The sequence below is a fragment of the Enhydra lutris genome, unplaced genomic scaffold, assembly GCF_002288905.1.
Source record: "Enhydra lutris kenyoni isolate GAN:26980312 unplaced genomic scaffold, ASM228890v2 scaffoldscaffold17, whole genome shotgun sequence".
Lineage (NCBI taxonomy): Eukaryota > Metazoa > Chordata > Mammalia > Carnivora > Mustelidae > Enhydra > Enhydra lutris.
In genome coordinates, this window is record NW_019154101.1 from 20,619,664 (window position 1) to 20,636,728 (window position 17,065).

The 17,065-nt window shown below is 34.1% G+C and overlaps 1 protein-coding gene across 6 annotated transcripts in view; it reads left to right on the plus strand.

Annotated features, from left to right (window-relative positions):
• Positions 1-17,065, plus strand: part of LOC111147680 (tRNA methyltransferase 11 homolog) — a 63,902-nt gene that overhangs the window by 7,601 nt on the left and 39,236 nt on the right. For 5 of the 6 annotated variants that reach the window (XM_022503896.1, XM_022503897.1, XM_022503899.1 and 2 more), the window contains exons 3-8: positions 1,492-1,565; positions 4,970-5,051; positions 5,137-5,229; positions 5,464-5,598; positions 6,322-6,478; positions 15,737-15,817. In XM_022503896.1, the coding sequence (XP_022359604.1) occupies positions 1,492-1,565; positions 4,970-5,051; positions 5,137-5,229; positions 5,464-5,598; positions 6,322-6,478; positions 15,737-15,817 (622 nt within the window). The remainder of the gene's footprint in view (positions 1-1,491; positions 1,566-4,969; positions 5,052-5,136; positions 5,230-5,463; positions 5,599-6,321; positions 6,479-15,736; positions 15,818-17,065) is intronic. The other variant, XM_022503901.1, reaches the window with a different exon arrangement.

The following is a 17,065-nucleotide window of genomic DNA, read 5'->3' on the forward strand; positions in this document are numbered from 1 at the left end:
TTTTTTTTTTTAATCATGATTCACCTTTTTTTTTCCCCTCCAAAGATTTTCTTTATTTATTTGACAGAGCACAAGTAGGCAGAGTAGCAGGCGGAGGGATAGGGAGAAGCAGGCTCTCCGCTGAGCAGGGAGCCCGATGCGGAGCTCAATCCCAAGACCCCGGGATCATGACCTGAGCAGAAGGCAGCTGCTTAACCATCTGAGCCACCTAGCTGCTCCTTCCCTTTAGTTTTAATACTACTTATGAACTTCTTCAGTCTCTTTTTCACTTGATAGTATTAATATAGGTCCGTGTTGCTACATAGCCTTCATTACTAACAGGGTCATATAATATTTTCTATTGATTAGTTCTGTCATTTATCTAATTACATTCAGATTGCTTTTACGTTTTTCTAATAAAAATAATATTGAGATAACCATCTTTTTTCTGTTTGGATTATTTTGAATTTTTCTGTAGAGTAGTTATAAATATTGGAAGAAGAAAGAATGGCAGGGAGGATTTCTTCCAGAAGATTAGAGAACTTAGTTGAAAGTCTGCTAAAGTTGGACTTCTATTTCTAATTGATTTTCACGTACTGAGGGAGGAGGAAGAAAGGGAGAGTATAGATATAATTGGGTAAGCATGATGAACTGAGGTCAGGGTTCTACTTTGTTTTTCTGTATTCTGGCAAGGGTTCATCAGGGTGGAGATGAAAAGTGCCTGTAATCGGGGCTCCTGGATGGCTCAGTTGAGTAAGCAACCAACTCTTGATTTCTGCTCAGGTCATAATCTCAGAGTTGGGAGATCAAGCCCCACATTCAGTTCCAGGCTTAAAGTGGAGCTTGCTTAAGTCTCTCTCTTTCCCCCTCTCCCTTCTACTCCCATGTACACCCATGCATGCTCTATCTCTGAAAATAAGATAAAATAAAATAAATTTTTAAAAAGTGCCTGTAATCTTGATGGTTGAGACAGAGGATTGATAAACACTTCTGATGCACCTGACACTTTTCCTTAGATAAAATAATAAGAATTAATGATAATATACCCTATGATTTTCCATCATAGTTATTTCTACCCCTCAGGTGGCCACAACTACTTAAAAGAGGGATCATTCAAAGAAATACATTATGTAGAAGTTAAAAGTAAAATAGCTATATTATCAGGAATGATCAACAATAAAAAATTCTGAGATTTTAATTTGGGGTAAAATATGCATTAATTACTTCGGTCAAAATACATAAGAGTAAATGCAAAATTGATCTTAAGTTTAACCTTATATTTGCTGATATTTGCATTTATGGTCATTTATAAAAATGTTCTGATGTACTATATTATCCTAACAGGTTACCTATTAAAATAAGTTTACTTTTTTACTATTGGAATAAGTTTTATTTTGGTTAGAGTATTCTTACATAAAAGTAACAAATAGGAATCTCTCATTGACTTCTTGGCTAGAGAAGCATATGAGGCCATAAAACCAGTTACAAGTTGTATATTGTTATTTTTTTCAGTCTCCTTTTTGGATTCTTAGCATTCCCTCAGAAGATATTGCCAGAAACTTAATGAAACGAACAGTGTGTGCCAAGTAAGAGAAACTTATACTGTTTTCCTGCAGATTGTATAACGTACTTCTCATACTACTCTGTCCTTCTTGCCGCTCTGTTGGCGGAGAATTAGGGGTTTGTTGTGGGGAGCTCTCTTTAGCTTGCAGATACATGAATTTGCCACTGGGTGGTGATGGTAGAACAGGGAGTTTTCTGCAGAAACTGATGGTGAGGGAATGTTAGTGGTGAAATGCATGAACACTTGTTTTGGGGTAATTTTTTTAAACTTCTGTATTAAGCAGGAATATAGTTTAAGATGTAAAGGCTTATTTCATAGGTTAAATGCCACATTTAATTATAACCAAAGTATTGAAAATCTAAATATTTTTTCTTATATATGGCTTTTAGTTGGGTGAGCAGATGAGTCTGAAATGACAAAAAGTGAGGACTGCTGTGAAATGTTTTGCTGCTTTATTTGTTAGAGAGCAAAGTCCTGATTATCTTATCTTGTGTGGATTACTATAATGATGTTGTTTATAGTTTATCCTATCTGTTTTCTAGATTTTATCTTTGGTGTCTGATCTTTTTTTCCATTTCTTCCTTCCTTCCCTCCCTCCTTCCTTCCCAATCTTTTAAGTTGAAACTTGCTAATGGGTTTTACTATTCAGTAAAAATGACCAGCAGACAGAAACATAACTAAAAAAAATATCTTCTGAACAATTATTACTTTTGATTAACATATTAAAATTTATGGTTCTAAGAGTTGCTTGATTTCAGTAGATAAGTCTTATTAGGTTTGAAATAGCTGCTTGAGGACCAGGTACTTATATACTTCCTTCAAAGCTTTTATCTTCTCCTGAATTTACTTAATGGTAAAATTAGTAATTATGTAATGATTGTATAATATTATATAATAATTTCCTTGCCTACTTTCTATTCTCTATATATTTTGAATAGCTGAGGTTGGGTATACCTTCAGTGATAGCTAAGTAAGGGTGGTATTACCATAGAGGTCCTCTGTCTATAAATTCAATAGAAAGCAAAGGAGGAGTTCATTTTCAAATGATAAAATTCACAGTCCTAATTGTAGCATTAATTGTTCTGGAAATAAAATAGACTATTATAAGCATGGATTGAAAATTAACTTAAATTTAAGGGTTTTTTTTTGTGGTAGACTAGGGATTGAAAGTTAATTTTGTTTTGTTGATTTATTTTTAACATGGAATATTTTGAGCATATTACAAAAAGGATGAAAAATATAATAAGCACCCAGGTATCTACCTTGTTAGATCTCAAATTTTGAGATACTTGCCACAACTTTCTTAAAAAAAAAAAAAAAAGTGGTTTACAGAAACTGTTGACTCTGTGCACCTTTCCCAATTCTACTCCCCTCCTTCCCTCAAAGGATAGTTTCTTAAATTTTGTCAGAAAGATTTCATTATTACTTCCATAATCACTAAAATATTTGAGATTATTGGGGCACCTGGGTGACTTTAATTGTTAAGCGTCTGCCTTCAACTCAGGTCATGATCCCAGGGTCCTAGGATCGAGCCCTGCATTGGGCTCCCTGCTAGGTGAGACGCCTGCTTTTCCCTCTCCCATTTCCCTCTCGTGTTCCCTCTCTCGCTGTGTTTCTGTCAAATAAATGAAAACTTTTAAAGGAAAATATATTTGGAATTATTGTATTAGTAAGTTGATATCCATGCTTATTTATATACCACCTATCAGAAGTGTGGCAGCCTATATAAGCTTTGTAATCGCTAAAGTATGGATCACAGTAGTTAAGTCATATATATATCAAAACTGTTTACTCTGAAAATCTAAATCATTAAAGGTATTATTATAAATTCGTGTTCCAATTATAGCTGAAGCTTTTGGTGTTATGTGCCTAATCTTTATTTTGACTATTTAAAATACAAATTTATTATATATAAATTCTTTCTAAAAAAGAGGATATGGAGTCATATTTTGTTGATTCTAGGTTATTGTTATAAGCATTAATTTCTACGTTATACGGTATAATAGCTCCTTAAGGGTAATTATAATCCATGAAACTGCCTTTCCCTGAATTGGGTTGGGATTTTTTTTTTTTTTTTTTAAGTTTTTGAGGAGCAGTGTATTATAGTGCATGTAGACATGTGTGTAGTCTAGAGTCTGATGGATTGGAATCCTAGCTTCTTTAATTGCTATATGACCTGAAAGAGTCATCCTTGTCCCTCAGTTTCCTCATGAGTTCAATGGGTGATGATACTGGAAGCTACCTCATAGGCCTCCTATGAGGAACAGTTACAAATCCATATTAAATGGCCTTAGAACAGGCCCTTGTACTTTGAGTTATATTATATGTTAGCTTTTATTATTTTTTATTGTTTTTGTTTTTCAAGGTTTTCCCTTTCCAGAGGTTGAATTACATATGCTTCCCCTCAGTTTATGCTTCCAGAAGTCTTCTACCTTGTGTTTCATGAAGGCAGTGAGCTTTGTTCTGTTGTGTCTTCATGCACAGAACAATTCCTGGTATATAATAATACTTAATAAATATTTGCTGAATAAATGAATTGATTTAGCTTATTATAATCTCTTAACATTAAGAAAAAATCCTGAATACATGGAATTTGGGGACATCTATTCTGAATAATTGTGTTTGCTGCTTTTTACTCCTTGTATGTTTGTATAGCTGAGGTCACCCCTTTAGTGATGGCTAAGTAAGAGAAGGATTACTGTAGAGGCCCTCTTTCAATAAATTCAGTAGAAAGGAAATGAAGTTTATTTTCAAAAGATAATATTCTCCATCCTAATGGCAGCATTAATTACATTTATAAAGTAGTTTATATCTAAATGCACAAAGCTATGCTACTATGTAGATTTGAGTTCCATTACAACGAATTCTTGTTTGTAATGAAATTTGCTTGTAATTGTTTACATGTTCCTTGAAATTGGTGGAAGCATGAAGATTTTTTTTTACAGTAAGAATTTTCTTTTTGTAGTGGTTAGAAAAGTAACTAACAGTTATTAAATATTAGTAAGTAATAGCTAAATATTAATTGTAACATTTTTAACTGGTCATTTTTATTTTATGGAGCAGACACTGCAAAAAATTGGATTTGCTGCAACTTTTCACCTGTTTCACTAAAATAAATGATGTTGCTACATCATTTGTATTCCAGTGTAAAAATATAGTAATGAAAACTTAGAAAAATCTTGACTTAAGTTTCCTTCTTCTGTGTAGAGTTAAACTTCTTTGTGTGATTTGGACTTAATGTTTATTAACATTAAGTTACATTTATTAACTTAATGTTTATTAACACATTTCTGATTTATAGCTTAGAAAATATAGGCAATAATTGTATTAGTGGAACAAGCATAAAGAACGAGGGAAGTAATTATTCCATATTACTGCATGAACTGATTTTGTTACTGAGGTTAATAGTAATCATTTATTTCCTAGGTCCATATTTGAGCTATGGGGTCATGGAAAATCTCCAGAGGAGCTGTATAGTTCTCTTAAAAACTACCCTGTGGAGAAGATGGTACGTAGTGAAATTTTTATATAGGTGTATCTACAGATACTGTAGAATTATGAAGCTTTAAATAAATTATTTGCTTTTATTTTAGGTTCCGTTTCTACATTCAGATTCTACGTATAAAATAAAGATTCACACATTTAATAAAACATTGACACAAGAAGAAAAAGTCAAACGAATAGATGTAAGTGAATTTAGCAATAATGAAAAAAGCCTATGAGAATAATGTGGTCTGTTGCTGTTGATATGTAATAATTCTCAATTCTGTTAAGTGCTTATTTTGTGGCACACTGTGTGCTGATTCTCATGTTTTGTCTTACTTAATGCTGATACAAACTTACAAGATCGGTAGGACTATACAAGCACCATTTCTCCTTTAAAATTCTAATGGGACATGAAAATCACTTTTATTTTTTAGGCACTTGAGTTTCTGCCATTTGAAGGGAAAGTGAATTTAAAGAAGCCACAGCATATATTCTCTGTTTTGGAGGATTATGGTTTGGACCCAAACTGCATCCCTGAGAATCCACATAATATCTATTTTGGTAGATGGGTAAGGATGTGTTCTTTTTACGTATTTGAGGTTGTTTCTTTAAAAGCTTAATGTTAGACCTTTGTATAGGATTCTGTATGTAGAATTTTAAAACAACTGAAGACTCAGAATTACTGTATGAATTAAAATGAATGGAAAATATGTGTTTATGTTGTTTTGTTTGTTTTTCCAGAGATTCCTGGGAAGTGCACGAGGCTTGTTATATATAGGGCCTAGAGATGGTGTACCAGGAAAAAAAAACATGAGACTTGTCAGAAAGTCTGGATTGCTTTTTAAGCAGAGAAAATGTAGTGTGCTGTGGTAACTGAGGGATCTCATTTGTGGAGTTCTCAAATCTAAGCTCAAATTCCGAAAAGAAATAAAATTACTATAGAGCAGTCCTGCTCCCTTCCCTAAGGGTAATGGAAGCTGGGGCTTATGTTACAGATTATTGTTTTTAGGAGAAAAAGAGGTGGGTAAAATTTACTCACTACCAACCCCTGGAATTAATTACATTCAAATTCAATTCAAATTTAGTTCAGAAAGTCACAGTAAATTGCAACATGCTAAAAAATACAAGGTATTTGTCCATAATTACCTCAACCACATTTTTTAAACGAACAAGTTTAGAGCAATGGTAAGTGGAAAGAAGTTTTTATCATTAAGATACTCTGGTTTTATTGTGAATGGTTAATTTCAATCTGTTTTATACAGTTAAACTAATCTGAAGAATCTCTGATCTAGATTGCAGATGGGCAGAGAGAGCTTATTGAGTCATACAGTGTCAAAAAGAGACACTTTATTGGAAATACAAGCATGGATGCTGGTTTATCATTTATCATGGCCAACCATGGAAAAGTGAAAGAGAACGATATTGTCTTTGATCCATTTGTTGGAACAGGTATTTTTACTTAACTGTTAAACTAGTGCGTAGATATTACTTGTTTATATTAGTCAAGCTCATAGTAATGTTTTGCTAAAACATTAGTAAATTTGTACAAAATAATCTTAACTATCATGAGATGCTGACTAAGAGATGACCACATATTTGTGTAATAGCCCAGTATGCAACATTTGAGCCATCTCAAGAATGATAGGATTTAATTTTGTGGGCTTTTTCCCCAAGTTAACCACTAGGTGGAGGGGCATACCACACATTGCAATACTGTGTACTGTGGAAATGTAAAGCTATAGTTTATCTAAATAGGGAAACTTGAGTGGAAAAAAAAAAAAAACTTGAGTGACAAGATAAAAAAAAAAGTGTTCATTATTTAACATTGATAGCTATATACTTACATGGAAAAAATGGGTACTGTGTCTGATCTTTGATTTGGTTTGTAGAGGTTTATAAGTAAGTATGAAAATAAGGAAAGTGACTTAATTATTAACGGGCTTGAGCCTGGCTGCTGAGACTGCAGTCTGTGTTCTGTCCTCGTAATTAACTTTGTGTAGAAGTCCTAAAATTCCACATTAACCTTCTCTGATTCCGTGAGGAAATTTTCCCACTTTGCCCTATTTTTTGCTGGCTCTTACTCATATGTAGGGAGCACTCATATTTAGATCTGTCTGGCTAAATTCATTGTGATTCAGATTGTCTTGGAACAAATTATGTTTGTGGTTGGAGTTTCTCCCTGTAGCTGTCTTTCCCCATCAGAAACTTGGGAAGGAGCTCTGCCACAATAGCTAACATTGTTGAACTAAAAAGAAAAAAAACTTCCTGAGGGGATTATGGCACGGAGAGAGGTTATGTGACTTGGCCAAGGTTATACAGTGTGTAAATTTCATGAGATTCAAACTCAAGCAGTCTAACTCCAGAGCTCATGCTCTTAACTACTACACTAGGGCTGTCTCTTTCGGCATTAAGATCTGTTCACCAGCTATTACACCATAACCCAACTTGAGGAATGTGACCACATGCGATAAGGAAGAAATAGTATCAAAGTCAAGAGATTTCTAACTGTTGGAATGAATTTCTGTGTTTGTTGTTGAATTAATCTGTTGGTGAGTTTCACTTCTCCATTCCACCGGTGTCTCCATATATCCCCCACCTAGCATTAGACCTATTTGTTTCTTTCCTATCTTCATTATCCTTAGTGCCTCCCCCGACTTTTAAACTCTTATTGGAAATAATGTCAAACTTATAGTAAAGATACAAGAATGAAAATAGAGAACAAACACTTGCACATACTTGATTCAGATTAAACTATTGTTAACATTTGGTCTCATTTGCTTTATCATTTCTTTTTTATGTTTATTTACATAATTTTGTTTTCTTTACAGTTTGAAATTGCATCCATCCAGTCCCTTTACCTCTCAAATACTTAAATATACATATCTTAAGAATGAGAATATTCTCTTACGTAACCATGGTATAGTTTTCAATGTTAGCAAATGTACTGCTGATGCAGTACTTTAATGTTCATATGACATTTTTGCTAATTGACCCACTGATGTTCTATATACTATATTTTTTCCTTTTCAGTCTATCATCAAGTATTGTATTTTGTCACTGATGTTTCTTTGATCCATTTGGTATGGAACAAGTCCATAGTCTTTCTTTTTCTTTTGTGAAATTTGCGCTTTTGAAGAACACTGTCCCTCCTCTCTTTGTTTTTTATTTAGAATATACCTCACTTGGGTCATTTATTTCTGCATGAGTTCTGCAAGTTTTACATTCCTGGCCAGACTACTACAACAGTGATTTTGTGTCCTTCTCAGGGCATCTGCATGATGGTTGTCTGCCCCTCATTGGTAATATTAATTTTGATCAGCTGGTTAAGGTGGAGGGTGATTTTTCCATTGTATGTTAAGACCCATGTAAGTATCCTTTTCTGCATCTAAATTCCTCCTCACCCCTGTCAAGTGGTCAGGTTTTGCATTCACTGATGATTCTTGCCTGAACCGGTTTTAACTTTGGTCACAAAGTTAACTTGTGGTCACAAAGGGATGATTTTTCCAATAATGGTACTCCCTCCACAATTACCACTCAACACTCATTCTATTATAACCAAGAGCCCTTTCTTCTTTCCTATGTATTTATTATTAATACAAGCTGTGGATTCCCCTTAGTGGTCTATAATTTGTTAACTTACTTTGTTGCTCAAATTATCCCACGTTTGCCAAGTGGAGCCCTTTTGTACTGTATCTGTCTTTGTGACCTGTACCCTGTCTTTTTTATTTTTGGGTACGTCTTACTTTCTGGCTCACCTTTTACCTGCCCAAACCCTGGAATCAGCCATTTCTCCAAGTAACTGTTGTTTCTTTTAGTGGGGAATGGTATAAGAGACCAAGATCTGGGTGCTAGGTATCTTCATTTCTCCACCCATTCAGCAGATAAGCTAGGACATTTAGGTGTGTATGTGTACAATATGCATATAAATATGTATGCAAATACACATATCCTTGTGTATGTACTGTGTGTGCATGTGGATAGACACATATATTGTAGAAATTGTGAATTTTCTTTCTTTCTTTTTTTTTTTAAGATTTTATTTTTTATTTATTTGACAGACAGCGATCACAAGTAGGCAGAGAGGCAGGCAGAGAGAGAGGAAGAAGCAGGCCCTTGGCGGAGCAGAGAGCCTGACGTGGGGCTCGATCCCAGGACCCTGGGATCATGACCTGAGCTGAAGGCAGAGGCTTTAACCCACTGAACCACCTAGGCGCCCCAAATTGTGAATTTTCTTATATACTACAAATTCTAGTCTATCCCAACAGATTTCTTTCTTGCCTATCCCCATTCCATTTTTACATGTGCCTTCCTCCACAGTGAGAATCCTGTTTTCTTTCACCATTTACACATTTTTTTTTGCTCATTGCTATAATGTATCTAAAATAGTTTCAAAATTGCTTTACCCTTACCGCTAAAAGAAAAGCAAAAAAAATACAAAAACCCTATTAAAAGGATATTTGTTTTTAGGCTATGTATTCTGTTCTTTACCACACCTAAAGGGCAGTAAAATCAAATATTGTGCTTTCTTCTTTTCCCCTTCATTTCAAAATCAGTTTGGAGTTCATTTTTTTTTTCAGTTTGCCCTCAGTTTTAGATTTTTTTACCTCCTTCCAACCTTGTTGATTTATTTTTAAATATGCAGAAAATCAGTTTACTTTCAGAAGTCAACTATGTAAGAGATATACTCAGACAAGTATCACTTCTTTCTGTATCTCTTCATTCTCCTCCTTCATCCCGTGTAGATAACCAACTTCTTTTCTTTTTTAGTTGATTCTTCTTCTTATTTTTTTTTTGTAATGATAGGCAGATATATGTACATTTTATTTCTACTTCTTTCTTACACCACATTGCTTTTCTCACTTAACAGTTTTTCCTGAAAATCACTTTCTGTTAGTTCATAGGAATTGTCTTCATTCTTTTTTATACTTGTACTCCATGGGTGTATGTACTGTAATTTATTCAAACAGTCTCCTATATATACTTGGACATGAGTAGTGTCCAGTATTTTAGAGTTACAAATAATGCCTGCAATGAATAATCTTTTGTATATATACTTGCATAATGTTGGAGATATTGCTCTAGGGTAAATTCTTAAAAGTAGAATTACTGGATGAAGAACGTATGTATATTTTAAACCTTGTTTCACCAGCAGAGTTTATTGTCAAGGTCTTAAAATGTTGCCAGTCTGTTGGATGAAAACATTATCTCAGTTAGTGTTATTTTGTATTTCTCTTATTATGAGTGAAGTCTAATAACCTTTTATATATATATTTAACATATAATGTATTATTTGTTTCAGGAGTACAGGTCTGTAATTCATGAGTCTTATATAATACCCAGTGCTTGTTACAATAATATCCTCCCCAGTGTCCATCACCCAGTTTCCCCATCCCTCCACCCACTACGCCTGCAGCAGCCCTCAGTTTGTTTCCTGTGATTAATAAGTCTCTTATGGTTGGTTTCCCTCACTGGTTTTGTCTTGTTTTATTTTTTTCTCTCCTCCCCTATGATTCTCTGCCTTGTTTCTTAAATTCTGCATATTGGTGAGATCATATGATAATTATCTTTCTCTAATTGACTTATTTCATTTAGCGTAATACCCTCTAGTTCCGTCCATGTTGTTGCAACCTTTTATGTTTTAAGGGCCATTTTGATAATTTCTTTGGAAATATTTTTCATGTCTTTTGCTCATTTTTATGTAGACATTTCTTTATTTTTGAAAGTACTTTGTATGTTAGGGAATTAGCCCTCCCTCTTTTTTCCTGTTTTTTTATATGTATGTAAAGATGTATACATATGGGTATTGCGTGCGTGCGTGTATGTGTGTATACACACAACCAAACATTTTCTCCCAGCTTGCCATTTATTTTTTGACTTTGCAAACAGTTGCCTTTTGCCATGCAAAAGTTTTTCCTATATCTATATTATAGAGGTATCTAGCTATGTTTCTTTTCGTAGTACATTTATAGTTTTAGTTTAATTTCTTTAGGTCTCTGATCTATTTGGAGTTTTTCTTATATGCTGTGAGGAATGGATCTATAAATTTCTTTTTTTTTCCAAATGCTAAACCTTTTATTAATCTTTAATTTGTTCTTGGACTTTAAAAACTTTCTGGGAAGTGAGAATTCTTTGACATACGTACATGTACATAATGCTTAATATGTATGCGTACATGTAGATAATACTGTAAAGCCTAAAAATAGAGCTCCTAGTATAGGTAAAATTTCTTTCTCTTGATGTCTATGAGGTTGGGTATATTATGAAATGCTAATATCTGCCACAGCAATCAAAATACTGATTACCTTCAATGTGAGTAAGCGGCAAGGAGACCTACCCCTAATTTGCTTTAGAGCAGCTCCTTAGAATGGGTAGTAGATCTTGGTCTGTCACTGTTTACATAGGACAATTAATTGAAAATTACAAAGAGGAAGATTTTTGCAAAGATGCTGCTACAATATATTTTTTAAATTTGTGTTCGTAATTTAAGCATAGCTTTAGAATCTAGTTTTTGGTGCTTTTGTTTTGAAATTGGTGATGTAATTGTGAATAGACACAATTCTTAAGTATAGTTTGTCCTCTTTCTTGGGCCTTTTGTCTCACTGATGGGTAGTACCTTCTGAAGGATTGGGGAAATACTAACCCTGTGCCCTCCTCCATGGCCATAGTCTTTCACAAATATTTTTGATAGTATTTTTTCCTTGTTTCCTTTTCTAATATTTAAAAAACAAAGTCAAGTGGATCCAATCCTTTTCCATTTTAAAGGCACGAAATTGAAATATATTCGTTTCCCAAATGTTTTATCCACTGACTTCTCATAACCTGTGATTTTTCTCAAGGTTATAGGATAGAGCAGAAAGCTTCTGGGAAACCAAAAGGAGAGATATAATCTTTTCCTGCCTAAATGCCTTTCCTTTTTCTTTAGACAGTGTGATGTTGTCTAGAATAACATTATAAGTTGTAGAAACATACTTTCCTTTCCATTTTAGTGAGTATGTTGCTTTTCATTTTAATAAGTTTTTTAAAAAAAGTTGCTTATCTCCATTTTTTTCCGAGGGAGAAGATCACTTCTCATTGGGCCAGCTCTTCGTAGCTAGGAAGTCCTTTTGCTCTAATATGAGCAAGGATTGATGAGCATGATATGTTGAATACCTATAATGGTACAGGCCCACCTGTGATATACGAGAGTTGTGAATGGTATACAACTCTTACTAATTGAGTATGCAGCTTTACTTAATTTAATAACAGACTTTACTTTTATCTAATTGGTATGCTAAGTGTATATTTGTTTTAATTGGTGCTGACCCCAAAGGAGAGAAAATGGTATAGAGAAAAGAGCAAATAGAGTGAGTTTTAAATCCTTAATCTATTAGTTATTATATCACTTAGGGCAATATTCTCAACTTGTCTGGGCCTCAGTTCCATCATTAATAAAATCGTAATATTAATATATTGTGAGGATTAAGTGAGGTAATACATGTATATGAAATTCTTAAGTTGCCTGACACATGATAGGCTTTCAGTCGGCTATAATGGTTATCATTATTATTTTTAAATTATTATTTTGTTAGGAACTTAGATGCCTTTCTGGTAAAAGATGTTAGATATAGCCAGTATTGAATGGTGATGATGAACATTTTGGCCATGAATTCATTTTCTAGTCCCTTCTTTGGCTGATTTCCAAGGTACTCATAATTTGCAACTGTTGGCAAATTGTGACAGCAGGCAAGGAAATTGAGGGTTAAAATTGTAAACATCTAATTCATTGGTTATAATGAAAATAACTGGTACAGGTAGACACACAGCCAGTTGCTATGATTTTATGACAGAGGTCCCTAGATATTTCTTTTCTCCTTCCCCTCTCTCAAGTGATTCAGCTATTTTACTAATGGAGAGTATACCCAGAAGACCATTGGGCACTCCTTGGCTGCTTCTACCTTCAGATGAGCCATAGTGTAAGGAGTGGAGTACAACTCCTTTTGAATTTTATCATTGCAGAATGATAGATGCATATGACAGGTGTTGGGAAACTGACAGCCCTGGTAAAAGGGAGTAAAAGGGACAATTAGGAGAGAGGTAATTGATCTCTGTAGGTCTGTGGATTAGTCTCTGTGTCATTCCCATTTTTGTCCACAACTCTTTATAATCTCCTTTTCCTGAGTTTCATAGTTTATCTGGTAAAATTTCTATTTTCTAGCAATATCCTTTTGCTCAGGCTGCTAGTGTAACTTACCTGAGTTCATTTTGAAAAAGGATAAAGTAGATACAGTAGTATTCCATTTTTCCTTCTTTTCTCCTTTCCTTTCAGCAAAACTAAAGCCCAGTCTCTCAATTCTGCACTTTTGTAAGGCTTTTCACTTAAATCTCTAATGATGAAAATTGTAAAATAGTTTCTGTATTATAAATAAATTTCACTTATTATGTCCTTTTGCCAATAAGATATTGCCCTAACCTTAAAGTGGTTACTATTTAAGTAAGGAGAAATTAGAAGACTGAGTTTGTGGTATTTGTATACTTGGTAGCATAAGAAATTGGGTGAGTCACATTACCTCCCCCTCATCACTTCACCCCTCCTTTATTACCCCTTCTTCCACCAGAAGGTTCAGGGAAACTCCAACTAAGGTATAACTAAATGTAAAAAGTGCTTCAATTTAATTGAGAAAACAACGAGATGATTAACAGCGATTACCCGGTGACCAATTCAGAGAAGCTAATTTATAATAACTTTATTTAAAACTTTGAAAGCTTAAAGAGCACAAAGTTAACTAACAGATTCAGTCTAACAGATTATTCATCTCCTTTCAGCAGTGTACTCTAAATTGGGTCTTCTCAAAACTCACTCTAACCAAATGGATAAGGTTCTGTTTAAGGAAGCACAGGAAAGCTTTTCTGTTCCCCTTGACAACTAGTTCTTCTAGGTGAGTATCTGCCTTAATTGGCAGAATTGTAGTAATTCCTCGTAATTTGGGTGAAGTGATTTTGTGAGTATTCCAGGTCATCACAATACAGTATCTTTCCTAAATATGGATGGTTCCATTTATAGAACAAGACTAATGAGGTCTTACTTAGCTTCCCTCTCACACAAATGCTTCTTGTATTTAGTATGAGGGAACTTAGGTTTTGGTTTCTGCTATACTTTTTTTAGTTCTCCATTCTCTTCTTCTTGGGCTCTTATAGTAGTAGTTACAGCATTTTTCACAAGCAAAGTCTATTTATTGAAGTGCATGTTCCCGGACTGTGTTTTAAATGGCTATGGAAGGAACACCATTACTTTACAGATCTTGACCCTCTGGAGGCACTACCCATCTTAATTTTAGAAATTACCTTTGAAAAGGATATAAGGGAAAATAGGTAATTATTTTCCCCTGTCTGAGTCTGTGCATAGTTTAGGAATATATTTCTGATGTCCATTTGACAGACCTTTCTACAGTGCGGTATAGCTATTAGGAATTTTTAATTTAGATGATGAAAAAAAGTAAAATTCAATGGAAAGCACAGTTATTAAAATAACTGATTTTCCCCCCTTAAACAATTTAAAAATATTACCTTTTATTTTAAAAGGTTTCATTAATAAAGAAAAATCTTTATTAGGATTTTTCTTTGTATGTGAGCTAGGCACAGCTACCAAGTTCTTTAGTCCAGTCAGATTGTATTGGAACTTTTGTTCTTACTTTGATCATAGCACTAAGTAAACAGAGAAGTCATTGTATTGTTATTTTTGTTGTTATTTTTGTGTATGCTTGATGATAATTATTCAGAAATTCATATTTACAGTTTAAAATGAGGTAATTGCTTCACTGGTTACAGAAATAACTGTTTATTGTACTAATATTTTAATTTTTATGGGGATTAACATCTTAAATATTAATTATGCCCCCTTAGGTTGTTTGAAACTCAGGCTTCCATGGGAATTGAGCCTAGTTGTCAGAATTTATTTATTGCTAACTCTTTTATATAGCAGTTTTATATTCTCATTTGTAAGTAAGGAGCAAGATGCTTTGTATAGACCTCTCAAAATCAGATGGAAATGTCTAAATGTACATTATTTTATTTATTTTTTAAACTTTTTTTTTTAAAGATTTTATTTATTTATTTGACAGACAGAGAGATCACAAGTAGGCAGAGAGGCAGGCAGAGAGAGAGAGGAGGAAGCAGGCTCCCTGCTGAGCAGACAGCCCCATGGGGGGCTCGATCCCAGGATGCTAAGATCATGACCTGATCCGAAGGCAGAGGCTTAACCCACTGAGCCACCCAAGCACCCCTAAACTATTTTTTAAAAGATTTTATTTATTTATTTGAGGGGGGGAGGGACAGACAGAGAAGCAGACTCCCTGCTGAGCAGGGAGCCCGATATGGGACTCGATCCCAGGACCCTGGGATCATGACCTGAGCCAAAGGCAGTCACTTAACCAACTGAGCCACCCAGGTGCCCCTAAATATACATTATTTTAATTAAAAAAAAAAATTTCCCTAAGCAGTATGTTCAAAGTAATGATGAGAGTACATACATTAATTCCCTACATGGTGACCAGTATAGTGAGCACAATTTAGCGTTTAATTCTGAGGCTTGTAAAATGTGGTCAGGACCAGTGTTATTCTCCGGTACTCTGCCTACAGCTATTTTTTAAGACTCTGGATCAGACTAAATAGGGGAAGAAATAAGAGTCTGGGACTTTCTGGTTAACAGACTATAACTGTGTGATTTTTCAGGTGGCCTTCTGATAGCATCTGCTCATTTTGGTGCTTATGTATATGGGACAGACATAGACTACAATACAGTTCATGGCTTAGGTGAGTAGAGGTTCTGGACTGTTACAGGCTTTGTTCTTGTATCAGATGTGCTTTCAAAGTAATTAAATGGGTTTATATGGCATTATGCATCTATCTCTTGTGTTAAGATACAGAGTTGTGGTATAATGTAGTTTTACTTATTCTTAGAAATGACAAGGTTTTGTTGGATATCTGCTTTTTATGAAGTGATTCAGTATGTGCAAAGCAATCTTGTGGGGGATAACAAAGATGAAAAAGAAAAAGCTCTCCGCACTGTCTTAGTAAGAGATTTTTAAAAAGTTGGCAAACTCTAAGGTTGTGAACTTTAGGCTTGGGAAGGAGGTAGGAGAGAGACTAGCCATCTTCTAATTAGCATGTCCATGTTAATAACACATACAGTTTCTATTTAAAGATTATCACCATTTTTTATTCATAATCATACTCTTGCATGAGTACTGGATTAATTGCTAGTCCTTAAGTACTGAATTGGTTTTAATTCCATAACCAACCAAAATATCTTTGAAGCGGTTAAAATTACAGTAACTTAGAAGATTCTGCATTGGACTCAGGTTAACTCAAGACAAACATTTGCTTGCTTTTGAGGCAATTTTGGAAACTATTTTAAAATCTAGACGCTTTGCTAATGATACATGGTTGGTTGGAACTGAATTATACTGAAGAAAGTATTCTCATATACCTGAATGGTACTAAAAATGTCAAGTTTCATTGATGATTTTGAAATTCTGTTTATGGTGGTATTCCATTATTGTAACTAGAATCAGCCCTTTGAACATCCTTTTTCTTTTTACTGCCCAGTTTTTCTCAAGTAACTGTATCGGTGAGAATTTATTATACTCTTTTTTTTTTTTTTTTTTTGAAACAATTTGACATATTGTGCTTGATGACCCTCTTTTTTCCTACCTTGACTCTAAGGAATTTAGTAATATTTATCATAAGGAGAATTGGTTATATTTTATCAAGTTCACCTAAATGGGCTTACCAGAAAAGATATTCTTGGTGATATGTTAGGGCAAAGTGCTAAGAAGAATTATTCCAGTTTGCTTTTAGTAGAAGTCATATGTTTGCTTTAAGGAGATTGTCCTATATAATTTATTAGAATTCTTATTTATAAAAGTTACATTATAACCTTTCAGTCTACTTGAGCAGAATTCTCATTGAGGTGGAATTTTCTCAGAGCTTACCCAAGATGTTCTTAAATATGCACTGTGTTTCCTATGCTTGTAATTTCTTTCTGTACTCTCAAATATT